The sequence below is a fragment of the Coffea arabica genome, chromosome 8e (genome assembly GCF_036785885.1).
Source record: "Coffea arabica cultivar ET-39 chromosome 8e, Coffea Arabica ET-39 HiFi, whole genome shotgun sequence".
Taxonomy (NCBI): Eukaryota; Viridiplantae; Streptophyta; class Magnoliopsida; order Gentianales; family Rubiaceae; genus Coffea; species Coffea arabica.
The window spans coordinates 39,560,972-39,587,871 of NC_092324.1; the positions used below are offsets into that span (position 1 = coordinate 39,560,972).

The 26,900-nt window shown below is 35.3% G+C and overlaps 2 protein-coding genes across 17 annotated transcripts; both read left to right on the plus strand.

The window, feature by feature from the left end:
- Positions 1 to 1,356: 1,356 nt before the first annotated feature.
- On the plus strand, positions 1,357 to 14,075 carry LOC140003713 (probable protein phosphatase 2C 60). Of its 13 annotated transcripts, none has more exons than XM_072061765.1 (11): positions 1,357 to 1,380; positions 2,736 to 2,861; positions 3,684 to 3,747; positions 4,811 to 4,919; positions 7,356 to 7,509; positions 8,128 to 8,253; positions 8,508 to 8,631; positions 8,847 to 8,923; positions 9,569 to 9,621; positions 12,171 to 12,252; positions 13,544 to 14,075. In XM_072061765.1, the coding sequence occupies exons 2-11, from the start codon at positions 2,745 to 2,747 to the stop codon at positions 13,793 to 13,795; spliced, it is 1,158 nt and encodes a 385-aa protein (XP_071917866.1). In that variant the 5' UTR covers positions 1,357 to 1,380; positions 2,736 to 2,744; the 3' UTR covers positions 13,796 to 14,075. The 13 variants fall into 13 exon arrangements, with proteins under 13 accessions (XP_071917866.1, XP_071917858.1, XP_071917861.1 ...); XM_072061757.1 differs by lacking the exon at positions 1,357 to 1,380 and adding an exon at positions 1,657 to 1,948; XM_072061760.1 differs by lacking the exon at positions 1,357 to 1,380 and adding an exon at positions 1,657 to 1,865.
- An 8,280-nt stretch (positions 14,076 to 22,355) lies between these two features.
- On the plus strand, positions 22,356 to 25,522 carry LOC140012987 (uncharacterized). 4 transcript variants are annotated; one of them, XM_072061818.1, is made up of 4 exons: positions 22,398 to 22,583; positions 23,320 to 23,436; positions 23,521 to 23,569; positions 24,562 to 25,522. In XM_072061818.1, exons 3-4 carry the CDS (start codon positions 23,540 to 23,542, stop codon positions 25,273 to 25,275), a joined length of 744 nt encoding a protein of 247 aa, XP_071917919.1. In that variant the 5' UTR covers positions 22,398 to 22,583; positions 23,320 to 23,436; positions 23,521 to 23,539; the 3' UTR covers positions 25,276 to 25,522. The 4 variants fall into 4 exon arrangements, with proteins under 4 accessions (XP_071917918.1, XP_071917917.1, XP_071917916.1 ...); XM_072061817.1 differs by lacking the exon at positions 23,521 to 23,569 and having other exon boundaries at positions 22,356 to 22,583; XM_072061816.1 differs by lacking the exon at positions 23,521 to 23,569 and having other exon boundaries at positions 22,396 to 22,583; positions 24,511 to 25,522.
- Positions 25,523 to 26,900: the final 1,378 nt, after the last annotated feature.

The window sequence follows — 26,900 nt, forward strand, 5'->3', positions numbered from 1 at the left end:
TACTTTGGAAAAAATGAATTTGAGATCGGTGAGTACGGTAGCAATAAAAAAAATTGGGAGTAAAAAAATGACAAAATTATGAAAGAGTAGAAAGATGGAAAAAGATAAGGAGTAGACAAATGTAAGGAGTAGACAAATGTGAGGAGTATGGAGAAATTGTAAAAAAAAATCATTAAATAGGGAGAAAATAGAAGTAGAAAGTCATTAGACAGAGAATGTCAGGTTATTTAATTAGATAAGGATTTTGGATAGAAAATATTAAATTATTTAATTCAATAAGGATTTTGAATATAATTAACAAATAAGGATAGATTTGGTAGATAAGATAAAGTAGTTGAAGTAAATCTCTTGTTTCTTATCAAATTAAGCATTCAGTTACAATTCTTGTGCTGAAAAAAATACATACAAATTCAGCACCACTTAATAAGTTCAGCAGAAAAATTTTTATTTATCAAACACTCAAAACATCTGAATGTCTGAATGAATTCAGTTTCAACACTTTTTTATGTTATCAAACAGACACTTAGTTAAAATGGCAACTGCTTTCGAAATGGGATTTTTTTTAAAAAAATGTTTTGAATTATTGCAGGGTATATTGATGGGATTATTTTTTTCTACACTGAAGCGTATACACTAGCTTGTCGAGATGGATACTACATTATCTTAATTTGAATTTGAACCCCCGACAGGAGAAAAATTTACCCATGTTTATATTGTACAAATAACCAAAGTTATTATTTTTTTACCAATGAGGCTTTAATCTAATAGTTAAGATTAATGTATTAAAACTTAGGCCCCATTTCATAAAACTAAAATTTAAAATTTGAAAATTAACTTAGGCTCCGTTTTCATAAAACTAAAATTTAAAATTTGAATTCTAAAATTTGAAAATTCAGTGTTGAAAATATTAAGTTGCTGAATTGATAAAGTTATATGTGTTTGATAACTAAGGGAATTATAGCATTGAATTGAAATATTGCACAAATATTATACTTTTATCTTTTAAAAAAATTATCTTTATTTGGATATTTGGAGAGAAAGAAAAGAGTTTTGCGTGAGAGAAAGTAATTAAATAAGTTGAGGGATAATATTAAGTGTGTGTCTTTATATGCGTGCTTGCAAGTATACATACGAGGAAAGTGAGCGTAAATGTACTATTTGTGTGAGATCATGGATGAGAGTGTGTTACATGTGTGAGTGGTGTAATATATACATGATCAATTCAAAAAATAGGGGACAATTTTCACTTAAACTTTTCTAAACATATTAAGCACCACTAAACATATAAAGCTACCCTTGTTGGGAGACTCACCCACCACAGCCAGGTGTGCGACTCGGGTCGACCAACGGATTAGTTAGGGCAAAGCCCTGGATACCGTGGTAGGCAACCAAAAAAAAAATATTAAAGTGATTAGACATTTCAGTTATGAAACATGTTGAATTCAAAAAATTGTGAATGAATTAATTTTCAGTTGAAAGTTGAATTATCAAACAGCTCCTTGAAGGTTTTATGTTCAAATCCCTCTTCCTCCATGCTTCACTTCAGCTCTTTCTTCTCGTGTTAGGACAAAAATTGAAATAAAAAAACTTGTTTATTTTTGTCTTTACTTCCATTTGTGTTTTATATAATTTTTTAATGCGAGTAGGCGAGCCAAAATTAAACTGCACAAATCGTTTTTTTCTTCCCCTTTCGACATTTCGATTGATACAACCGAAGAAAGCTCCTATTTGTGTCCGTTTCTGTGCATTCTTTTGATTCAGAAGAATAATCAAAAATCAAACGGTAATCAGAATCTCACAGCACAGTGCCCGAGAGATTATCTTCACACATTCAGTCGGTCTCTTTCTCTCAAAAGTCTACATACGTGCTCCCCTTCTCTTTTATTCCTTTTCTGTCTTTATCTTCTTTCATTTCTTTACCCTTTGTTTGCTTTTACCATAAGAAAAGGTTAAAATCATTATGGCTTTTTGCTAATTCTGTAAAAGATTCAATCTTGATATAGATAGATTCGTTGGTTCTTCCCTCAACTGGGTCTCACTTAAAAGGGTTCAAGAATCCAAGTGGGAAATTGTGTTTCTTTTTGAGCCCTTTTAATGTTAACCTCTTGTATATATGTTGAGTTTTGGGTTTATTTGATCTTTTATCCATTTGAACTTGATTTTGATTTTAACAGTTTGGATGTGGATTTGGTATTAGTTGTATTTTGGCTTGTGGGTTTTCTTTGTCTCATCATTGGATTTTTTTTCTCTGTTGCTTTACTTCTTAACTTCCCCGCTCAGGAACATTTTTCTTGGAAATATCAATTTTTGATCTAGTATGTTTAATTGGTGATCAAGAATCGGGTGAGGGATTGCAATTAGTAATTAGAGGTTGAGAGCTAGAAAACAAGTTGATCAGGGATGATATACGCGTTTATATTGTCTACAAGTGTTGACTATTCATTTCTTTCTACTTATGTGAGGATCGTACTTCATAAATGTGATTTTTCATAGTAATTTCAATTGGTCAAAGAACTTTCTTCTTTTATTTGTTTTGAGGAGCTTCTGGAGAATTTTTTTAATACATAATTAAAGTTCAAGGAGTCCTGTTTCTTGGAAATTGGAGTCATTTTATAACTAAATGGGATTGGTATTTTGCTCTAACATTTTACGTAAATTGTTTTTGTTGGTTTTAATCATTTTATGTCTTGATCTTTGGGTTTGTCGGTTCGTGACTGGCAATTTTTCTGTTTCAGTTGTAAGAGATGGGTATATACCTTAGTACCCCAAAGACTGAAAAGTTATCTGAAGATGGGGAGAGTAAAAGACTTAGGTATGGTCTATCATCCATGCAAGGATGGCGTGCAACAATGGAAGATGCTGTGAGTGCTCAATCAGCTAACCTTTCTCTGCTGTCATGTGATTTAATTTTGAATTTCTGGAATGTTACTCTAGATAATTGCTCTGCTGTCTGTCTGTGACAGTGTGATGTTGATTGGGATATCTTTGGCCTAAATGTACTATTTAGATACTAAAGTTACTTTTCTGGTAGTCAGTGGCGGCAGTTAACTTTTCACAGCTTTTGATGGTTGCTGAAAAGGTATATTTAGCGTTGATTTGGTGTGTTTGTTTTCAAAATAATTTGTCCTTGAAGTGAATGTGATTTTGGTCTTGAACAGGTCAAAGGGCATTTTGTTGTAGGTGACAGTTCTAAAAATTTTGAATCTTTTGGGGTGGTGGAAAATCGGGTGGAAAAGTACAAAAGGTGCTGTGCATATGAGAGAAAATTTGAATCTTTCAGATTTGTTTTGCAGTATTTCTAAGGTTGAATGTTATGTGGCTCTGCTGATTGTATGTCCAATGATCTGCTGCAACTCTCTTCCTGTTAAAGTCTGCAATAAAGGGAAAAGAATTGGTGTCAAGGGCCTGTAACACCTTTATCAACTAATTGATTACTTCCTTACCACTAATCTATCATTCAAGAACTTAGAGCACTACCTGTAGATGTGCTCTGAAACTGGATATCGACATTTTTGTTCTATGTTCCATCTCATATGCGTTAATTTGTGCCTTTCACTTTATACTTGCCGTGTTAGAGAACATCCATTTCTGATACATTAGTGAAAGTCCGCATGAGCACATATTTTTGCTTAAAGCAAATTGGCACTGACTGTAATCTAACCATACTATCCTTCTTTCTTCAGCATGCAGCAATTACTGACCTTGACGCTAATACATCATTTTTTGGCGTATATGATGGTCATGGAGGTTAGTTTGACATCTGATTATGTGGTTAGCAGAGTGATTTTTTGAATGGAAAAGTACTTGTACAAATTATGTTTGATATGGGAAAGGCTATCTTCAATTTTCTGTATTGCTTCTAGATTAATGTCCGCACTTTTACATTCTTTTGTTTCTATTTTATTTTCTTTGCTCAAGCTTTACAATTCCAGGGAATTCTTTTGTTTCTAATTTGGTACCTTTTGATACGAAATTACATAAGCTTGTTGTAGTTACTAATTTTGGAAAATATGTATATATACAAGATGTACGATTTTTTAATCTATTTTTGGAGGACAGATGACATTCAAGTAAAGTGTAAGATTAAAATGGTTAGGAGAAATTGCTTCTTAAGACAAAAATTGAGACAGGCTGTTTTGAATGGGAATGAAGTTTTTGCTTTCTGATGACCAATATCTGTTAATGCCCAATAGCATGAGTTGAGTGATGCCAGACCAAGGAATGTCCTAAATGACTGGATTTCTTTCCAAAATAAACGTTATGGAATGCAGTTAAGACATTTGATACTCTTTTTTTATTTCTGTTGCATTTTATGGTATTCCGATTTGTACTGCTGCAGCAGATGATGCACCACCTTTTACCACTGCTGTAACTAAGATTTTAAGCACTGTGACATAAGAGTGGCCTAACTATGTCTGCCAATATTTCCTCATGAGATTAATTATTCAATCTATATTTGTTGGTTAATTCGATGAGCAGTTCATATCCTGATGAGTAGGAAAAGAACATAGTTTTTTGTTAATTTCCATGCATATTAATCCCATATCTTTTGATTTTCTTGCTACCACAACTTAACCCCAATGTGTTTGCGTTAGGAAGTACTCTGATTTCCTTTCTCTGCGTTGCTTTAGCTTTCAGCTTCCTAGGATTCTGAAATTGGTTTTTAGTCGAAAGCTTTGACATCTGATGCTACTAATTAAGTAGATGACACTATATGCTAGTGCCTGACTATATTAAGTAAACTGTAATTGAAGGGGGAAAAAGAGGGAATTAGATTTATGGAACTTCTAGTATGATTACCATATTTCAGGTAAAGTTGTTGCTAAGTTCTGTGCCAAGTATCTCCATCAACAAGTGTGTAAGCATGAAGCATATGCAGCTGGTGACATAGGAACTTCAGTCCAGAAAGCTTTCTTCAGGTTATCGGCTTAAACTTTGAATATCTTAGCCCATGTACTGTTTTCTCGGTAATTGCTGTGGCTATTACATGGAACTGTCAATGTCAAAGACTTGCATTGTGTGCTACTTTTATTGAGGCACAATTTTTCTAGTTTTTTACGAGGAGTTGAGTCGGTGAAAGAAGAACTGGATTATGCATCTTGGTGTTATAATTGTTTCTTCTGGTGATGTTTGTTTGTGATGTTCAAAGACTTGTGTTGCGTGTTACTTTTATTGAAGCACAATTTTTCTATTTTTTTACGAGGAGTTGAGTTGGTGAAAGAAGAACTGGATTATGCATCTTGGTGTTATAATTGTTTCTTCTGGTGATGTTTGTTTGTGATGTTCAAAGACTTGTGTTGTGTGTTACTTTTATTGAAGCACAATTTTTCTATTTTTTTACGAGGAGTTGAGTTGGTGAAAGAAGAACTGGATTATGCATCTTGTGTTATAATTGTTTCTTCTGGTGATGTTTGTTTGTGATGTTCAAAGACTTGTGTTGTGTGTTACTTTTATTGAAGCACAATTTTTCTATTTTTTTACGAGGAGTTGAGTTGGTGAAAGAAGAACTGGATTATGCATCTTGGTTTGTTTCTTCTGGTGATGTTTGTTTGTGATGTTCAAAGACTTGTGTTGTGTGTTACTTTTATTGAAGCACAATTTTTCTAGTTTTTCACGAGGAGTTGAGTCGGTGAAAGAAGAACTGGATTATGCATCTTGGTGTTGTAATTGTTTCTTCTTGTGATGTTTGTTTGTCATGTTCAAATTCTGAAAGGAAGTTTCTCGAGGATCTTGAAGTCATTGATGTTGTAACTTCTCCTAGAGGTCATTTTGGAGATGTAGAATGATGCCTATTTACTAACTGTGCAAATGTCAAGGCTAGAGGAAAAGGATGCCATTGCAATGCAGACTGCGCAGCATATACTTACCTTTTGGATGGATTTGGTCAATCTCCCCTGTAGTTTTTGGTGCATACTAGTGTTTCTCTGTATGTATAGAACTAGTTAATTTTTTTGAGGATCTCCATTACAAGGTAATTGCTTATATCACTATGAACAATTTCCCCTATTTATTAGTAATAGAATGATCTCATGAATCTAGAGTTGCTTTATCTCTCAATGTGGCCCAAACCGGCATTTGCTTGCTGTCAGAGGTCTGGATACGAGAGTTAATCAAGTTGGTGCAAAGGTGTATGTAAACAGGAGTCGTGGGGCTGAGTTGGCATACTTTCCAGGGGGAGCCAAAGGACTTTGTTTAGAACTGTTTTCCCAACTTTTATGCATGCATTTGAATGCCGTTCCATTTAATTTTGTGATTTCCAAACCTAGATCATTGGGACTATGATTCAGCTCAATGAAGTAAATACGTAACTTGTAGCAGCTCATTAGAGATCGACTAATCAGCAAAAAGACGGAGGCTAAACTCTCAGTTTGTCGACTAATCAGTTTGTCTACTCTTCACTTTTCTTCTACTTATAAAGTCTGGGAGAAAGTGTTCTGTGATGGGTCTCAGCCCCCCAAAGAACAGATCCTCACCCTCTGCCATATAAAAACATGTTGAAAATATACACACATGCATATAGCATTTTAAGCTAATATATAGGAATTTAAGGTATCAGAAAAAGATGCTCATATAAAGATATATGAAGGATTTCTACAAATTCCAGGACACCTTTAAAATATCAAGTATAATCTACATCCTTCCTTCCCTTCTGTTATTAGAGATTCTATGCCACCTTGATTGTACACGCCAAAAATGTGATCTAGGCTCCCATATCTCAATGTATACTATGTCATAAATGTGATCTAGGCTCCCATATCTTAAAGTATACTATGTCATATATGTATTTAAAGTTCACCTTTGCATTCACTTTGTTGCAGAGCCAAGAATAAATATCTTTTTCATCAAAGATATGACACTTTCTTTTATGCATTCTTTGACTTTTGAGAATCAACTGCTCTATGTTGCTCCTCTTGAGCTTATGTATTGAAACTTACCAGCATTGCACATTTTGTTAATTTCAAGATTGGCTCTGATAATCTCATTGACTTAATTGTAATTTAAACTCTTATGGAGATTCCTTTCAGAACTATATTCATTTGGCATTGGTCAATGTATAAGTCAAGTCACACCGTTGCCTTTCAGGGTAGAAAGCAATGTTTATGATTGAATTCATGAGTCGCCTATAGCCTGCTTTTTACTTACAAATCTGTGATTTGTGCGATTCATTGTTTTTTTAGTCATGGTTCATTGAGGATTGACTTCATCTCTTGTCATATATGCATGTGGAGACATTGCTGAAATAGAATGTACATATCATTGGCAGTGACAAAATCAGTTACTGACTGTTTGGGTATAAAATTTAGTTTTTAGATCTCTCTGTGTGGCTTAAACCTGCTGTTCAATTCCTGGTGCAGAATGGATGAAATGATGCGTGGTCAAAGGGGTTGGAGGGAGTTAGCTGTTCTCGGAGATAAAATAAACAAATTCACTGGTATGATAGAAGGTTTAATATGGTCTCCAAAAAGTAGTGATGGACATGACCAGGTTGATGATTGGGCTTTCGAAGAGGTATTTTTGCATTCCAGTTGTTAGATTTCTTGATATCTTTTGATAACGGGATATTGATTACGATATGCTTCTTCTGGTGGAAGCTGCTAATCTGAATGTGCATGGTCAAAATATGGTTCAATGAACCAATTGATGTCCATATGCTGTGGGTTAATACTTATAAGATCTCTTTTATTGCGCATTTAGGAGATAAATTAGTCAGAACCATTGTTGTTTAATAGTTCTTTCTGCTACTATTACACACCTTACTAATACAAAGTCACTGGTCTTGTTGAAGTTAATTAACCTTAATGAATATCTGGAACAAGTTAGCTGGACTGGTCTTGACAAACTTTTACATTGTTCTGCAATTTAGTTGCCATAGCTTTTTTCTTACTGTCTCTATCAAACTTGGTAAAACAAAGACGCCAAATACTAAGCCATGCTTGTAATTAAAGCTCTGTTTTTATTCTTTTTTTGTTCTGAGTATTGATCTGTTGGCCATAAACCGTGTACTGTTTCCTTATGCTTTTTTCATCACATCTTGACTTGGTTCTTTTTTATTTGTTCTTTTAGTGTATTAGGCAGTACTGGCACATTGTCATTGATTTTTTCTAATGATTTCCCCATTGCAATCAGGGACCGCATTCTGATTTTGCTGGTCCAACTTCTGGAAGCACTGCATGTGTTGCAATTATTAGGGATAATCAACTTCTTGTTGCAAATGCTGGTGATTCTCGCTGTGTTATATCTCGTAAGGGTCAGGTAATTACAACTTTTGATGTTGGATTTACAAGCTTTGCTTACAAATGATTTACAGGAAGAGAATATATATACTGCTAAACAGACCTTAAAACATGTCAGTCCCTCGTGTCTTCACTACTGGAGCAGTGACTTGGCACCTGATATTGCTCTTAATTTGCACATTGGATTTACTTATTCTTTGTGGATGCAATTTTTTGCATCTTTGTGCTTATGAAAGCAAATTTGTTGCTCTTCGATGCTTTACCTCCGTGCAGGCCTACAATCTTTCTAGGGACCATAAACCTGATCTTGAGATTGAGAGGGAGCGAATTCTAAAAGCAGGAGGTTTTATTCATGCAGGGCGTGTTAATGGTAGTCTGAATCTTGCAAGAGCCATAGGTATGATCCTGTTTACAACTATAGTTGATGTTCTTTTCCAATATTTTCTATCACAATACATAGAATATTGGCTGCCTTTCCAGTGCCTATGAGAAATGGAATTTTTATATCCAATTGATAGTACAAAACTGAATCTAGTATTTATGTTGGTTTTAAAAGTTTCATTACCAACCTGCAAAACCTGGATGAAACAATCACTTTTTAATTTTTTGCAGGCGATATGGAGTTCAAGCAGAACAAATTTTTGCCTGCTGAAAAGCAAATTGTAACTGCTAATCCAGATATAAATACTGTAAGAATCTTTAACTAGGAGTGCATTTTTTTGTTCTGCTCCACCATTTTAATGCATTTTTCTTATCGCTATGGTTCTGAAGACAAAGCTATTTATAAAACAATCTGCACAACTTTACTTATTATCCTCATGGCCATGGTTCTGGATAGCAGTACCGACTTCTCAACTAGAGTCAGATGCAAAGCTTTGCAGATTGAAAGTCTGTCTGTTTGAAATGTGATTGGTGGTTGGTGATATGCTTAATCTTGTTGGTTTATGTTTTATTCAAGTTGTAGTATGACTTTCTTGAAGTGTTCCCAATAAGATAGTGTGGTGTGGTGTAATAAAGATATCATGACCATGAAGAAAGTAAAATATGCAAGACTGTTGTTATCATTGTTGTTTTTGTTGTTTTATGTTATGATTGGTCCCCAGTTGATCAATAGCTGTGCCTTTTTTGTTCTTTTGGTTGAACTTCCAGGATTATAGGTGATTATACTGGGTGTTAGAGGTAGGGCAAAGAGGGGAGTCTGTTGTTTTCAAGGACCTGCAGTTTCAGTTTGTAATTTAGTGGTCACTTTTTGATTATTTTACCGCTCAATGTATCAAATCTTTTTGCCAAGATTATTATGATGAGTGTTGATAGTTTCCTGGTTCTCTGATCAGGTGGAGCTCTGCGAAGATGATGATTTTGTTGTGCTAGCATGTGATGGTGTTTGGTATGCCATATCAACCTTTTTGTTTTAGTTTAAGATTTTAGATTCCAATATGTTTACTTAATGAAAACTCAATAGCGATACTTCCCAGGTTGGTTTCTTGATTGGATGAGCTATTAGTGTCCCCCCCCCCTCTTTATTATCGTTTTAGCATAAAGTTTTATTAAGGAGTGAATGCTTCTAAGAAAAGAAAAAGTCTATTTACAGCCTGAATTTTTGTTCAGTCATCCTTGTGTGAGCTTATGGAACACATTTTTACTGATTTAATTTTATATTGCTCATGACCCTTGAATTAGTGAATAGCTAGTTCTAACAGTGAATTTAGAAGTATTTTAAATTGCTAATTAAGATTTATTAATCTATCTGAGAAGCTTGTAATACTTTGGTGCAAATAATAGATTTGCTCTACATGCTGATTTTCATTTCATACTATTTTATCTATTGGTATACGCCGTTTTCTCTCTTTGACCTTCCAAATACATGTGTTTGGATTCTTAGTCTCCCATTTTCTGGTTGTGCAAATGCGCACACACATGTTTATAAAAAGTGGTATGCATAAGTTTCCATTAGCAGAGTTTCATTTTGTTACAATTGCTTACAGTATATATGAAAGGTCATCTGTTGCCTGATTTTGTGTATTAATAGTATGGGAGAGCAAGAGTACTGGCTATTCTAGGATTTTTTTTTCTTTTGGGTGGGGGGGGGGGGGGAGGGGAATTTAGTGGTGAGAGACACCAGTTCTAGTTATTTGAGTTTCATATGTTTGGTCAGACATCTGGATTGTGACCTATGTTACTCGGACTTGGGTACAGATGTCGGATTTGGGTACGTGTCTAAGTGTCTAATTTGTCAACCATCTAAGGTCAGGATACAGGGACACTTCTGAAGACTCAGACATGGGTACGTGGGTACGCAAAAACTTCTAGACAATATAAGAATTATACAGTACAGCCAACATACAAGTCATAGCTCACAAAGGGATTGGTGAATTCTAAAGTAACCAACAAGTCATAGCTCAAAAGGATACTAGTGTAATAAGGACTCCAACGCAACGAGTCTTCTACATCTATGAGCTTTCTCACCCTAGTCTTCTCCTCTTGCTTTGACGTCAGACGTCACAAAAGTCAAAGTGTCCAAAAAATTTTCAAAGTGTTCCATACCAGCACCAGTGTCATGTCGTGTCAACATGGGTTCTTTGTCAAATGAAGAGTCCGAGTAACATAGGTTGTGACTATTTCTTGAACAATGAGATTATAGTATCACTTTCTTGTTAAATATAGTCACCAGTCTGGAATGTATTTTGACATTCTTGATGTGTTATTAAGAGGGGACAAAAAGAACAACTCAATAGAAGTTCTAATATCAACCATAAGTATCTCAATATGTCATGTTCTTTAGGTTCTCTGACAAAAGTTGACTTCATATGACAAATTTTTTTTTTTTATTTGCTCATCCTTTAATTTACGCTGACAAATCTGCGATCACTATGTATTCCCTGCTACAAGTGTATCAACTTTGTATGATAGTTCAAAGCCTTCTTTGAGACTGAGTACCCTACATTTTAGTTTTTCTCTCTGTGTTATTGCTGCTTATATAATTGCACGGGCTGCATATTGTTCTTGAGACAGCTATGTACAGCCTTTTTTCTTTTACTGCCACTTATTTGTCTTGAAATGATTGTAGTAAAATGCCTCCGAGGTTTATTTTACAGTAAGAAAGTTGACTTGCCAATTCTCGATTCCTACCTCAAATAGTGAAGTTTACTTCTTCTTGGACCCATCTATATAACGATTAGTCTTTCATTAATTAGTCCATTTTTGCTCTGTCTAATTTTGCATGTGAGATCTGGTGCAAGTTTACAAGATTAACTAACTCTCCAGAAACTCTGTAGAGAATGCAAAGTAATTTAGCAACTGGACAGAGATCTTAGATCGGGCCTTGAAGGAATGTCTTTGGAGTTCTGTATAAATGAATAGGTGAATTTTGCTAATGCATCCTTTGAAATAGCAGTATTGATGACATCAAAGATAAGAGGTACCTTAATGATAGTCAGAAGACTCTTTAACTATTCCTACCTGACCAACAAGACTTGGCATGTTATCACAAAAGAGACTTACACTGACTGATGAATGCACTCAATACAAATTTACAATTCAGTAATTTAAGCTCTCATTCTACTTTGACATGTTGTTTGTAAAAAAGCTAGTGTTTTGTTTCCCATATTTTCCTTCCGAATTTAAGGGAGAGATGATCAGATGGAAGAAGAGGAAGGGCAGAGGCAATTGAAGAGACATTAGTTAATCTATATTACTAACTTTTTGAGCAAGCAGTTGGCCATCTTGAATGTTTTTTCAGGTTGGACTTGAATTTTTTCTGCAGAGGGTTGGGAGAGGGAGGGAGATAGAGAGGCGAAACCTTTTTCCTTGTGCTGATATTTCCTACCTATTACTTTGCGATAAGCATTATTCATGCATGCAACAACTGCTTAGTGTTTACACGATCGGCATTTGTACAACATGTTGATCACCTTCTTCTTGTTTGATATTCCTCAGGGATTGCATGTCAAACCAGCAACTTGTAGATTACATACATGAACAGCTGAGTTCAGTGAGTACACTCTCAGCTTCTGGAAATGTGCGCATATTTGTGGTTTACATGTCTATCGAACTTCAGTTGAGCAACATCATTCACAATGGGTGGAATAATTTAATGGTGCTAGGACTAATTTAATGGGTGGAATACAGTAACCCACCCTTAATTAGAGGCCACTACCACAATGCCCCCTTGAACTTCTAATTCTGTTAATATGCCTTTTGAGTTATCAAATTGCTTCAAATTAGTCCTATCCAAGTTCTGTCAAGAGTGCCATACAACAGGACTGAAATTCAGCCTTAAGAAATCCAGAGAATTCTGGCTGGTTTTTTTTTTTTTTTACTATTGATGTTTTCCAGCAGTCTTTCGTGTCAATTTTCTTTTGATTTCTGTCTCTTTCATTCTGTTTTGGATTCTGTTTTGGATGCAAAGTTGTCAGCAAATCCAAATTTTAAAGCTACTTTCTTTTATTGCCCGCAATTCAGTTTCACCACATAACTTTTAGCCAAAGATACAATAAATTTGATGAAAATCAGTACTAGTATTGTTAGAATAACCAGCAATTGCTACAGATATACTTAGTGACTCTCAATTCAACAACAAAAAAGAATCCATAAAAATCCCTAAAATCACTATGATTGTTGCCAAAAAAAAAAAAAACTTCACCAATTCTAAGTACCAAGGAAATTACAGAAATAAGATTTCAATTTTTTACTTTCCAATTGAATTTTCTACAAGATAGGATGCAATAAATTAAACACCACCACTAGTTGACGATTTTTGAATTACTGGTTCAGTGAAACTCCCAGGCTTTAGTGGTATCTTTGTTAATGTCTCTACCAAGGTTTTTGGAAGAGAATGAGTGAGATGGCAGAGATGATGGCAATAACTTTATCAGATAGTTCTTGGCTTCGAAAATTTTTGTGCGTAAAACACATGCTGGTTCTGGTAAACATTCGATGCTTTTGAATAGCTAGACATTTGAAGACAAAATGATAACCTCAAAGAGTTAACTGACATGATTAGAAGTTTAATAAGGTTAGTGGACTATAGTCTATGGGGGTTTACTGTGTTTTACCCTTGATTTGGTGTTTATTCAAAAGGTGCTTTGAGTTGTTGACCAATATCTTTCCTGGTCTATATACTGTGACTTTTTAGTCTTAATGCTGGAGATAAATGTAGAGTAGGATTTTAGTTCTATTGGCGTTTGAACCAGTACCGCTGTTCATGCTTCTTAAAATTCATCAAAATCTTATCGCTGAGCATGATCTTGATTACAATTTGGACCGGAGTTTCAAGATGTCCTGTTTGACACTGCATGTAAATTATGCAGGAGACAAAGCTTTCCGTGGTATGTGAAAGGGTACTTGATAGGTGTCTTGCGCCATCTACAGCTGGAGGTGAAGGATGTGATAACATGACAATGATATTAGTGCAATTCAAGAAATCAGTCGAATCAGATGAACCAGCAGCTGAAAAGGCTCCTGAGGAAGTTAGCACTGAATCACAACCTTCATCTGAAAATTCCTTGGCTCCTGAGGAAGTTGGCACTGAATCACAACCAGCGCAGAGTGGATCGAGTTAATGGCTGCAATTCTGTTTTCGTTGGTTTGAAACCTCTGAATCATTCTTCAGAAACTTTAGTCTGTAACTTGTAAATGATTTTTGCCAGTGCTGAAAAGGGACATGCAGAATATGCTTTCTGTGCTCTTCTTTGTGCATTACCCAATTGAAACTTGATCGTTGAGAAGAAGAAAATGTATAGAGGATTGACACAAGTTTGAACACGAGTGATACAGTTCTGATATGATCTGTTTCTTTGCCTGGAATATAAGAGCTATCTGTCCTTTCCTGGCTTTACAAAATGGAATTCTCGATGAAGACCGGATTAAAGTTGGCAAGTCAACCTTGGAGATATGAGATTTTGATATTATGAGTTTATGGTGCTAGTATCTATTGTTGGAAGATACTACTTGGACACAGCTTGATAGATACTATGAAAGTAAAATGAGTACCATGCTGCACATATCCATTCAGCATTTTAGTTAAACACCTTGCAGGAAATTATATGGCTAAGGTCCGGGGGGATTTTTACATGCCCAGTGTATAGATGTTGTGCCTTGATGTCAAAAATCGGATTTGACCAGAAAAAGAAAATTAGGAAAAGGGTTTTTTTTTTTTCATTTTTTGGTGCACTGTTTTTTGTTTCTTTTTTGACTTTGTTTTAATGTTTTCCTTAAATTCTCTTGACTTGAGTTTGATACTCGAAACTTTTATAGTATTCCTTTTTAATTTTTGGATAATTTGGACAACTATAAATACTCTCGTGAAATTTTTTAATCTCAATTTTTTTTTATAAATTTCCATATTTTGTCAAATAAGTTTAATGAGTTTTTTATTCAAGGGAAACTCTAAATCTTATAAAGGAAAAAGCAAAAAGAAGAAAGGAGATGACTTAAAAGTGTCAAATCATTTACTGTGTGATCACTTGTCCTGTTTTTCTACTAAGTAGGGTTTTGGACATGACATAAATAATGAATTTAGTTATAAATTTGTTATTGTTTACTTAAAGTCTATAAACAACAAGATATATATTTAAAAATTATAAGTGGGTGGTTTTGAATGCTTTTCTATTTATATATGTATAAAAAAAGAGATATCTTCAGAGATATTTTTGAATGCTTTTTTATTTTATGTATGACTAAAATATTAAATACTATACCATGTCATCAAGTTCACTGAATTTTTACCAACTCATTGACCTTAACTACCGTATTCACCCCAGTGATTGTCCAATCCAAGTTTTAAAATATTGGTGATTAGTGTTTACGTCGGAAAGATAATCCAAGTCGTCCTTTACTTTTTTAGTACATAATTTTTGGCTCTCCATATTTAAAACAATGCAAAATCATCCTTTATATTTTGAAAAACATACCAATATGTTGTCCCAAACCCTAATGTTGATCAACTTTTTAGCTAATAGCTAACATACTTATTGTATTAGGGGTAAAAAGGAAAGATAAAATTATTCCAAAATTGACCAATTTTATCCCTCCCATTTTCAAAAAAAAAAAAAAAACTTTCATATCCTACATTTAAAAGGATGCATAAGTCCCTAAGATGTTGAAAATGCATTTTTGTCCCAAAACCAAATCTTAGTCAACTTTTGAACATGAGAATCCTACACCCTTGCCAGTTCTATGTCACATTAGAACTATTAGTCAACCAAATGATGCAAAAGTAAAGAACAAACTAAATCTTTTGCTTCACTAATTAATACATTTTTGACTAATATGAATAATTGTAATCATGTCCTCAAATCCAGATAAATTTGCCCTTAGATATGATATGAAATGACAAATACATGCTACATAAAAGGAGAAAAAAGATTTAGCTGAGATTGACATGCCATAGCTACGTCTACATTATTTTAATGGTTAATCACAATTAATCGCTTAATGTATACCCTATTTTTCACCTTACCCGCCACTTTTTTCTTGTCTCATTTTATCCCCTATTGGACAAAATTACCTCTCTTTATTCTAAATTCATTTTTTTTTGTTTTTTCTCTCTTTTGTATTTTTTTCTTTCCCCTTTCTCTCATTTATTTTCTGTGTCTCTTTGTTCTTTTTTTACTTCTTCCTCTTTCCTAAAAAAAACTTCATCTCAAATGGTCATTAAGTATGCAAGACCCTTCTCTAAAATAGTTTTTTTTTCTACTTTTCAAGTCTTTTGCTTTTTCCCCCCTTCATTAATGATTATTAATTGGAATCCGCAGCACATGGCATTGTACAAAAGATTGAAATTAACTTTTGATGCATTTTCCAAGCTTCACCCATAAACCCAATTATAAAATCCAAATAAAGTTTTCTATTGAGATGAAGTTTTCTATTAGGAAGGACGGAAGAGAGAAGAAAAATGAAAGAGAAAAAGAAATAAAGTAAGGAAAAAGAAATAAAGTAAGGAAAAAGAATAAATGAAAGGTAAAAAAGTCCCAATGGTCCTCCAACTTTATCTAAGTAAAGTTTTAGCCCTCCAACAACTAAAAGTTTTGACCCTCGATTTAACAAAAGAGCATATTCATGGCATTTTTGTCAAGCCAAGCAATTAAGATCAACAGAGAGAATCATCATTCGAGACGCACGGTCGAATATCAAGGGCATTATAGTCTGTGTAGGAGCATTTACTAAGTAAAAAGGCAGTTTCTTCCCTTACCTTCAATCCCTAGTTATATTAGAGTAAGAAAAATCTTCATTGCTGTTAAAACTAGAGTTAAAAATGTGAAGATTGAATAGTGTCCCTCTCCTCGTGTATAGATGTGACAAAGAGACCAGGGTGATAACTTCGTGGACCTCAAGGAATCCTGATTGCAAGTTTGCTGTGTGCATGGACTGTTGTTGCATATATTGGGCATGGATCGACGAGGAGATATGCTACCAATTGGCGGTGATTATACCTGATCTTCTTCGAAGGATTAATGCAGTTGAAAAGGACGGAGGTGCATATGAAGAAATAGCAAGAAGAAATGAAAGGAAAGTAGCAAAGTTGAGGGAGAAAGTGAAAGAATTGGAAAAAAATCTGCTGCAAGAAATCGGTCAACAAGTTGCTATTAAGATTGTTTTTTTTAACACGATGCTGACTTTTGGAGCCAAACAAGTGGAAACCTTGCTAGTTTTCAGCAAATAGAAGGTTGCTTGTGAAGAAGATGAACCAAGTTGAATTGAATTTCTATGTGAAGAAGATGAACCAAATTGGTCCTTGTTATGTAAATTTTTTTCCTTATAATTGTATGATGTATTCGCAAAGTTTGTAATGAAATGTGTGTTTTTGGTTGCCTGAATGAAATATCTTCCTGTCTTTTCTTCTTAATTGAAAATGTTGCAGTTTATTTACTCAACTCAATGAATTGATTTTTTATCGTAGCTAGAAAAATATCATAAAAATAGTGCAATAAGATGAAGTAGATAAAAACCGTTGTATCGTATTAACTAGACATGTCCATACATTTCTAAGTATCAAAAGTTGGTTACAATCCAAAACAAAATCAGTAAGTCACTAACAAGGAAATACTGGACACAAAAAGAAACTACTAGACATAAAAACATGTTCCCATATGGTCATGAATAGTCACCATAAGTTTACACAACATAAGACAAAAAGAGTCAGTCAAAAAGTGTCCATGAATACTGCTCTCTAGATGAAATATCTTGGCTGAGTTCCCCTCCCAATAGCTATTCCTCTTTCTATTCCTTTTCCAGCTTGTCTTCCTCTGGCCCTGCCTCTTCCACTCCATTTCTCCCTCCAGTTGCCAACTATGAATAGAGGTTCTTTACCCAAATAAGCATAGTTAGCATTGATGGTTTCCTTTTCTGCATCAGTAAGTGGCTTTCTAGTTGAGGTTTTCTAGATGGTTGCTGCTATGGATGAGATTGTTGTTGGCCTTATTGTGATTGTTGTTGCCCAGCTTCATCATGATCTTGTTGAGGTTCTTGCTGCAAAATTTAAGAGAACTGCTTTGTTTGTTGCAAAATTTGAGAAGACTACTCTATTTGTTGCAAAATTTGAGAAAAGTGGTTTGGTTGTTGGTTCCTACCAATTTGTAAATAGATATATGTAAGCCCATGACTAAGGATAATAGTGAAAAATCAACAGATATGATACACTCACTGTAGTCCTTTTTTTGGTTGGTTGCTGCTTTTACTGCTTGTCACCAATAAGCTCGGATGACCTGTTAGCACCTTCTTGACCTTCTTCATTGGGAGGCTTCTTGCACGTAGCTACATTATGTCAAACCTTACCACATTTTCTATAGCGAATGACAATGTTCCTCATCAATCTTCTACCATGATCTCTCCCCTCAGTTGCATCCCTTCTCCTGGTTTTTTTAGGCTTACCAGGTTGAGTTGGTGGATCCAATACAATCGTGATGGATGGGAGCCAATGATCCTCATCACTAATTGGATGCAACACGTTCTCATAAATCTTAAAGAAAAACCCCATGCTATAACAACCATCCAGGTACTTGTGAGGAACCTCTTCTCCCATAAGGTGGCAGCATGATAGCATGGAATTCCACTAACCTCCCATAACTTGTAAGTGCAATAGTTTTTTTGCATATCTACTACAAATTGGGCCCCTTTTGGACCCTTGACTTGGTAGTCATGTAGTGCATTCCAAATTGGCATCCACTGACTTGAATGTTTGACCCTATTCTCAACTATTTTAGAAATCAAAGGTCCAGTGGGCCCCTTATATTTTTCCATTGCAGCTCTTTTTCTCTATATCCTCTGCATAAGATACTCCCTTATCATTTCCAATATTGTGATGATAGATTGGTCTCTAGAATCAATAATATGAGCATTAAAGGACTCACATAAATTGTTCACTATCGTGTCACTCTTTGTGTGAGTTGGAAAGTATGCCTTGCACCAATATCAAGTATGAGGAGCTTTTTGACCCATTCATATGCCTCCTTATCAAAAGTTTGAAGTTCTTCCATAGTTTTGTTGTATAGCTCCATTGTTGTGCAACATACTATATTCCACAACCTCTTTTTGCCTGCCAAACCTGGATGTGTTTTCTTGAAATTGCGAAAATACGTTGGACATAATATCTATCCTCACAAAGTTCCACAAAGTTAAATAAAAAAATTTACAAAGTATAATAGAAAAATCTTGATAAAAATATATAAATTTGAAAGTTTAACAAAGTACTTGTGCTTACAGTTTGGACGAATTTTGTTAGTGCCCTGTCTAGCCCTTGCAATGGAATTTCAATAAATTGTTAGTTTTACAAATTTTTAAGGAAAAAGTTAAAAGCTTAAGCAATTGCTAATATCCATACCTTTTGCTGATTTGATATAAAGTTATAGTGGAACTTGGTTTTTGATTTTCAAGTCCTTACTTAAATATTTCAAAAACTAAGCCCAATGCTTAGTTGCTTCTCTCTCTACAATGCCCATGCAATGGGCCATCACCCATTATTCGAAATTGTAGCAATGACAGTTAATAACTACCCTCTATATATCCCTTTTAAATGGCAACCATTTAGGCCTATTATTGGCCTACAGCCATCCTTGAATCCTTTCTTCAATGGCCCTAACCAGTAGTACAACCTCATGAATTTTGAATTACCCCAAGTTCTCTAATTGGAGTAAACATTACTTCCATTGTACTTTCTTCATGAGTTTTCTTTATCTCAACACAATACTCCCAAATTTTCTTGTATTGTGTTTTAGTCGATCCTTGTGTCATTTTGGAAGCCATTTTTTTTGCAACCAATCCCTGTATCATTTTGGGAGCCATTTTTCTTGCATTAAAGCCACCGATTTAGAAATCTATGTATTGTACCCCTCACTTACACTTTGTCTAATCTCTCGGGTTGGCATACGAATATTTGATCTAATCCTCTCCATATACCTGTTTGACAACCAATTGGCTTTCAAATTTTCATTTTTCCAGCATGATTGCAGTTTTTAAGCTTGTCATACATGGTCTTCACTAGCAAATCTGCCGTGCCAAGTGCCTTTTCAACTAAGACAAACACATACCATGGCCATGGATCTTTACACCTGTCTCTCTCCCTCTTGGGTTCATTTTTCTTTGTATATACTGGCTTTCCTATCTTAATACCATATTTCTAGATAGTAGCCTTCCTCAAATTTCAACCCTAACTCGAACCTGGTACCAATTCTAAATTTTCCCATGAAACATCTTTATACCCCCCAGCAAATTGATCAACTTCTTGATCTTCTTCTGATGAATTATCATCACTACTTAGATGATCTGGGATTATATCTCCTCCCAATTAATGCATATGTTTCAAATCCTTCTTGGGTTTGCTATTGCTGTTGTGTATTTCTCCTTCTCCTTACTTGTTTCTTTGTGTTGTGTTTGATGCTGCTATGCATTGGGCTGATTCTGCTGTTGCGATGACTCTTGTGTTTGAACCTGTTCAGTGGTAGCCTATTGAGTTGAAGTTCTTCCTTGCTGTGAAGGTCTTTTAGTTTGCTCTTCTTCTAATGTGCTTGTACATTGGGTTAGCTCAAATGTCAAATCATCAAGCAGTGGTGCCTCATCTCCACAATAGTCTACATCACCATTAAATCTGTCACAGTTATTTTTTGATCCAGAATCTTCATCATCTCCATCTTGTCCTTCATTTTCAATAGCCTGCTGATTGCTCCTTCCTTCTTATTGTGTATCTGTCTTATTGTGGATCTGTCTCACCAACATGCTGCTGGTTGTTAGTTGCTTGTGCATCACCACTTTGTCCACCACTTGAGCCACCTATGTACTGTTGCTGGTTGTTAGATGCTTGTGCATCACTACTTTGTCCACCACCTAAGCCTCCTACATGCTGCTACTGGTTGTTAGATACGTGTGCATCACTCTTTTGACCACCACTTGAACCTCCTATGTGCTGCTGCTGGTTGTTAGCTGCTTGTGCATCACTACTTTGTCCACCACTTGAGCCTCCTACATGCTGCTGGTTCTTGGATACTCTTCTACCATTACTTTGTCCTCTACTTGAGTCCTTAATGAATAGCCTCCTTTTAGGAACTACATGAGAAGATGGTTCCCCTACTATACTTCCCTTTTCATCCAACCCTAAAATCAAAACACAACACTTCTTCTTCTGTGCTAGTTTCACCACTAAGGGAGACTTGTAACTATTAATTTCTTCAGCTGTTTGGTGGTTACAATAGACTTCCATGACCTTGTACTTATAAGCCCAGGCACAAAGTTTGTTAACATTATCAGTGGTGTACAACTCTCTTAAACCATTTGCTAGATCCTTGTTTGGTTCAAGGTAGTGGTACATTATGGCAACTCTACCATGTCCTAAATTCTTTACCATTTTGTTTAGTTCAACTGTTAACTTTCTTTCAGCATCACAAACATCTACATAGTCTACCTCTCTGTTAGCACACCATACATAGTGTTTCCACAGAATTCTACCCCCATGATGTATTTGACTAATAAACAATTCAGAATCTGGCTCTATAATGGCAATTGGGATAAAATGGTCAACAACACAGGGAAAAAAACACATAAAAACTCACGAATGAAATAGTCAATTAGTCAAATTCAGCCAAAATAAAGACCCTAAAGAAATAAAGTCGTCACTTTTCAGCCATTAAAATATATAACTTTCTATACAACCCCTTTTGTCTGACATGGTCAATTTCCAATAAACAAGGTAGGAATACAACTTTGAATGCTAATTTCTACTATGGAACCCCCAGATTGGACCACCTAGCTTCCCAATATCACCATACCCAAACATATAAACAAATCTTATTTCCCTTCAATTACACATGCATATAAACAAATCTTATACACAAATGGATTAGTAAACACGATTTTGAATTACCGTAAACGAGATATATATCAAAGTAGTCATATCTCCTCTGCATTTGCCACTCCATTTACATCTTCACAGCCACTCCGGCCATAATCACTTTTTTGCTGCACTTGGATCTTCTTGTTTGATTTTTCACATTAGGGTTTTGAAGCAAAAGGGGTGGGAATTGTGCGATTTTCCATGGTCAAAGTACTTTTACTGCCTTTTTACTCTGTAAACGCTCCTGCATAGACTATAATGTCCTTGATATTTGATCGTGTTTCTCACATAACAATGGTTTCCGTCAATCTTAACTACCCGACTTAATAAAAAGGCCACAAACATGCTTTTTTGTTAGATCGAAAACCAAAACTTTCCTTTTTATTGATAGAGGGCTAAAACTTTATTTGAATAAAAGTTGGAGGGTCATTGAGACTTTTTTTCCTAAATGAAAAGTCAAAATAATGGAAGACTTATTTTGTTCTACAGGGGGTTATGTGACAAAAATTAAAGATTAAGGAGTAAAGTGAGAAATAGGGTATACCTTAAGGGGATTAACTATAATTAACCCAAAATTTTATTACAATTACTTTAGAATGAAACTTGTACATTTTCAAGATATCAGAAGTGATGATGATACATCGTTTTAAATATAAAAGATAGAAAAAATTTTCAAAATTTTAAAGCACAAAATAGGTAATTTAAATTGTTACATTTTAAAGAATGTAAGGGGTAATTTTGCATTGATTTGAACGTGGAAAGGGAAATAAGTACTTGAAAAAGCGAGCGATGAATACATTCATTTTGCCTACTGTGATTGTTCCTCCCCCTATTGGTCGAGACAGGCTAATTTCTGACCACTAAACTGTGGTTGTCCAGCCCCCCTTATCTATTATACCCCTAACACGCTCCCGCCAAGGGCTCAGAGGGAGCGAAGGGGGAAGAGTCTTTCATGCACCAGCCAGTTCCAGGGAGCAACTTCCAGCTTCCCCTGGTGCTGCCACCCCCTCTCAAACTTGCATTTCTTGGTTAGTTTTTTTCTTGTCATTTTTTTTCCTGTTGCTTTTTTTTTTTTTAAACTTCTCTTTTGCGAGATTCTTGGCCAGATGATTTATAGTGTGTCAATGTTGTGTCTTTGCTAAGTTTCTATATGCTATGAAGATTTTGAATTTATTTTTTTACTTTTGTCATTTACTTGGCAAATGAATTCTTGATACTTGATAGGGAAAATGGGATTTTGGGTTCAGTTCTAATGTAGTGTTCATATATATATCTATCAAGTCGGTGCTGATGACTGATGGAGAGATGGGATGTTTTGACCTCTATCTTTTTTTTTAACTTTGAAAAGTAGCATTACCTAATAATGTATAGCTAATCATTTAGCATGTTTCTGACCAAAAAAAAAAGGGTGGAGGATTCAGTTTTTTCCTTGAGTGAACTGGAAATGGTATTGATATCAACCTTTATTCATTCTTGTTTCTTCTTGCAAACAAACTAGCCTGCTTAAGTGATTTTGTCTGTCTATTGAAGTTTTCTTGTTTGTTTGGTTTAAAGCTCCATCTCCTTCCTACTATGGTCACTTACTTTGTTTATAGAGTTGGAACAGTTTTTCAACTTTTCATTTAATAGATTCCACTTTTTTGGGAACAGTTTATTGAAGGATTTTTGTTTGTTTTGTACTTATGGCCTCCTAAAGTTTCAGATTTGTGACATTGGTGGAACCATGTCTTCACTTCTACTTATTCATCCTTTGTCCATGTACAGGATTGCTGCTGTTCATATCTTGTATGTTTGGCAAGGTTCATCTGAGATATGGGGCTTCAAGTGATTCACATTCTATCAAATGCTCAGAACTTGAGCACCGAATTATTCAATTTGCAGGTCAGCTCTATTTCAAATACACACAATCGGGGTGCCAGAATATGTCCTTAATAGTTTATGTACATATGTTTCACTATATTTCAGGTGGATCTTTATTGGTTGCATGACTGTTGTTTTGAGTTTCTTTTTGAAGGTTAGGTGAAGCATCTACTTTATTGTCCCAATTTTACTTGAGACCTCTTTAACCTTAACAAGTGTTCGGTGATCTGTTACTTGATATATCAAATACTGTACTTTATTGTTTGTTTCCTAGATGGTTTGCTTAGGTCACTCCTTTGGTTGTTGATTAGTGTTCTTTTTGATAGCATTGGTTTCAATTTGTGATGCTTTTTTTTTTTTTTGGGATTGCATATTATAGGCAATCGGTGGACCTCTTAGATCTATTGCTGCAGAGTTTCATCTTGATTTTCATTTGCTAAGTACAGTATTTGAGATATATTTGAACATGTATAAGGTTATTGAAGACAAGTTCAACTCTTGACTGAAGCGCTTGTTTGACAATCATTGCCAATTATAGGCCATTATCTCGTCCAAGTGCTTCTTTGTACTTTTATTGCTTCTTGGTAAATTTGTGTTCAAAGGTAATATTAATTTGCCATCTGGCTTAATTAACATAAAGACTTGAATTCTCAGTAAGTTGATTCTTAGGTATGTGAAATTGATCCTGTCTAATGAAAGAAGCCTCAGGTATGAATTTCTTAAATTGGTTCTATCTTAATCTAACTTTGTTCTAGCTGACCCATTTTGAGGGGTTAACTCTGCAGTAGAAAGTTTGCCTGTCTATGAAATTTGGGCATGCTACGTTTTTGTTGCATGTTCCAGGGAAAGAATTAAGACATTTTTGTAGTATGCCTTATCTGAATAAGTAGTTGTAAATTTGATGCATTAGCAATCGAAGATAGAGCTACTGTTGTTATGTGGCTTAACAATCTATAATTTGAAGGATTTGATGATATCCAGGGATATTTCTGGAGATTCTCAACTGCTCTTGAAAGTTAAAAATGATTATCTGTTCATCATTCTTTGTGCTGGTTCATGATCTCGTCTGATTAATTTGCTTGTTTTCTCATTAAGTCCTTTCTGGGACATTGTTGCATGTTGGCTCTTAACAAAGACAAGTTGCAGGCAAACTGTCCGAGTGCCTCAAGGAAGTTTAGGACATCAATGATGAGGTCTTCTTGTTTGACATCTACCTCTAGAATAGGCGGGCTACCAAGTCTAATGACGAAATTGGAACGAAGGTTCTTTCTTTCAGTTGCAAATGGTGATCGTGTCATGACAGACAATGGTAAAAATGAGTTTAATATTGCTAATACATCAGATTCAGATGAACAATCCTCTGCCACAGATCTCCCACTCGCGGATTCTTTGGAAGGGGGTGATGAAATTCAATCTAAAGCTGAAGGAGGTTCAGTACCCAAGCTCTCTGATGTTAATAATGGGTCGCTAGCTTCCATAAACTCTAAAGAAGAATCACCTTCATCTAATCAAACGCCAGCCATCAAACGATCTCCATTAACCGCAAGAGAGAGACTTAGGGCAGCTCGGGTCCTTAGGCGTTATACAGAGTCCAAGGCATCCAAGCCAGAGCTAGGAAGCAAACTGCTTGATGCTCTTAAAGAAAGTGACAAAGGAAAAAGATCTGGCCTTCCTGAAGCCCCTGCAAATTTATTTGATGACAGCAAAAGAGGGATGCCAAAACCAGGATGGACGTTTGAGTTTCCTGGGGGATTTGATGTGTTTCTAATTGTCTTTTCATTTGTGTTCATCAGCACGGTGATGTTTGCAACAACATATATTGTGTGGAAACTTGGTGGCATTCATTTTAATGAATACTAACAATGTTACGGGAATCTTTTGCTTGGCTTGGATATCCACATCCACACTTCCACACATCAATGCGAATGAAAGTCATCACAGTTTAGGCACTGCCATCGCTTCTTGCTCATGGCTCTAGATCTGTTTCTTGTAGCAATACATGACTATACAGAGTTCAGCTTGACCAGCCATAGTATGTAGTAATTTTTACCTAAATATTTTTCAGATGGTATACTTCTTAATGAGATGAAAAAGCTTATGCGAGCTACATTGTAATGCTTTCAAGTGCATTGATTCAATTGGCGCTATGTGTGTGTCTCTTTCCTCCTAGCAGATGTAAGATTTAATTCGATACCTGTAAGATGTTATGTGGAGAATCAAGAGATAGCTGCTAGGAGGGGATCTTTTGCAGGTTTTAATTTTTGAACTTCTTATTAACATCTCGGAAAGTCACTGCCATTTTTTGGAAGGAAAGATGGGAAACCCTCCCCCACCCCCCCCCCCCCCCCCCCCTCTCCCACACCAAAAGAATAAAAGCAATTTACAATGATAATACGTAGTTCTCCTCAACCCTTTTCTCCTTACCAGAATTAACTTCTTGAATATTTCCATGTTCTTTTTTGAAGGCAAAAGTTAGTCACCATGCAGTCCTTCGAGCAGAATAAATACTTGTTTGAAATTATGAATTCTACAGATTTCTGGTTGGAAATGAACATGGGATCTGAGGTAAAAAAATTTTCTTATGTTGGTTTTCAGGGATTATGCATCATAAGCTAAAATAAGTTTCAGGGAGTACGTATCCTAAGCAAAATGAAAAAGTTAACGAATAAATCCTGACATCAATCATCTTTTGGTTATCTTGGATTTTACCTCAACTTGAAATGACTGAAACTTGAACTTATGTTTTAGAATAAAACAATGTAAACGAAATCATTTCCCCTCCACCTTCTCTTTTGCTTTGCATTCTTCATTCAGGAAATCCAAGTTCAAATTACATGCAATAATATGTTCTTCATTACGAGGACTTGAAGTTTTGAATATGGATTCATCCAAAGAAGATGCAGTCCTACATGAAAAGGGCATCACTAACCTTAACAAAGCAAAAAGTTGCTACAAGTCACAGAAATGATAACAAGATCCGCCCTTTCTCTCTCTCTTTCATATGCCTTTTTGAGCTCCTTCCCAAGTGATCAAGCATCTCTCAACTTAGAAAGCAATTGTTGGTTTCCATATATGACGGGTAAAGTAGGTTGGTAATCTGGAAAGCAAGTCCAGACTACAGATGTATGAAGTCGAGAGAGGTAAGGATACTCTCTCGGCAACCTTTACAAGCTTTCCTTTGGTCATGGAAGAAGCAGAAAGGAAAAAAGACACAACCGCAACTAACAAGTCAGAGCTGTGAAGAGATCTTTGACATCAGTAGTCTCCCACAGCTTTGTCAGAACTCGATACATGCGACAGGTATCCTGCTAAAATGTACTGAAGAAAAAGAAATCTGAGCCAGTACTACCAAGTCTTTCAAGGACTGGAAAGCAGACATTCTTCAGTCAACTTTTGTATGTTACTTGTAAATGGCATGAACGAAATTGACTAACAATAAGAGACTATAAGTACAGCAGTAGCAGAGAACTGAATAAAAAGCTCAA

Coding starts and splice junctions, on each gene's coding strand:
- LOC140003713 (XM_072061765.1), top strand. CDS start 2,745: ATGGGTATATACCTTAGTACCCCAAAGACTGAAAAGTTATCTGAAGAT. Junction 3,748..4,810: donor CGTATATGATGGTCATGGAG/GTTAGTTTGACA, acceptor ACCATATTTCAG/GTAAAGTTGTTGCTAAGTTC. Junction 8,254..8,507: donor TTATATCTCGTAAGGGTCAG/GTAATTACAACT, acceptor ACCTCCGTGCAG/GCCTACAATCTTTCTAGGGA.
- LOC140012987 (XM_072061815.1), top strand. CDS start 22,508: ATGCACCAGCCAGTTCCAGGGAGCAACTTCCAGCTTCCCCTGGTGCTG. Junction 22,584..23,319: donor TCTCAAACTTGCATTTCTTG/GTTAGTTTTTTT, acceptor GTCCATGTACAG/GATTGCTGCTGTTCATATCT. Junction 23,437..24,550: donor CCGAATTATTCAATTTGCAG/GTCAGCTCTATT, acceptor CTCTTAACAAAG/ACAAGTTGCAGGCAAACTGT.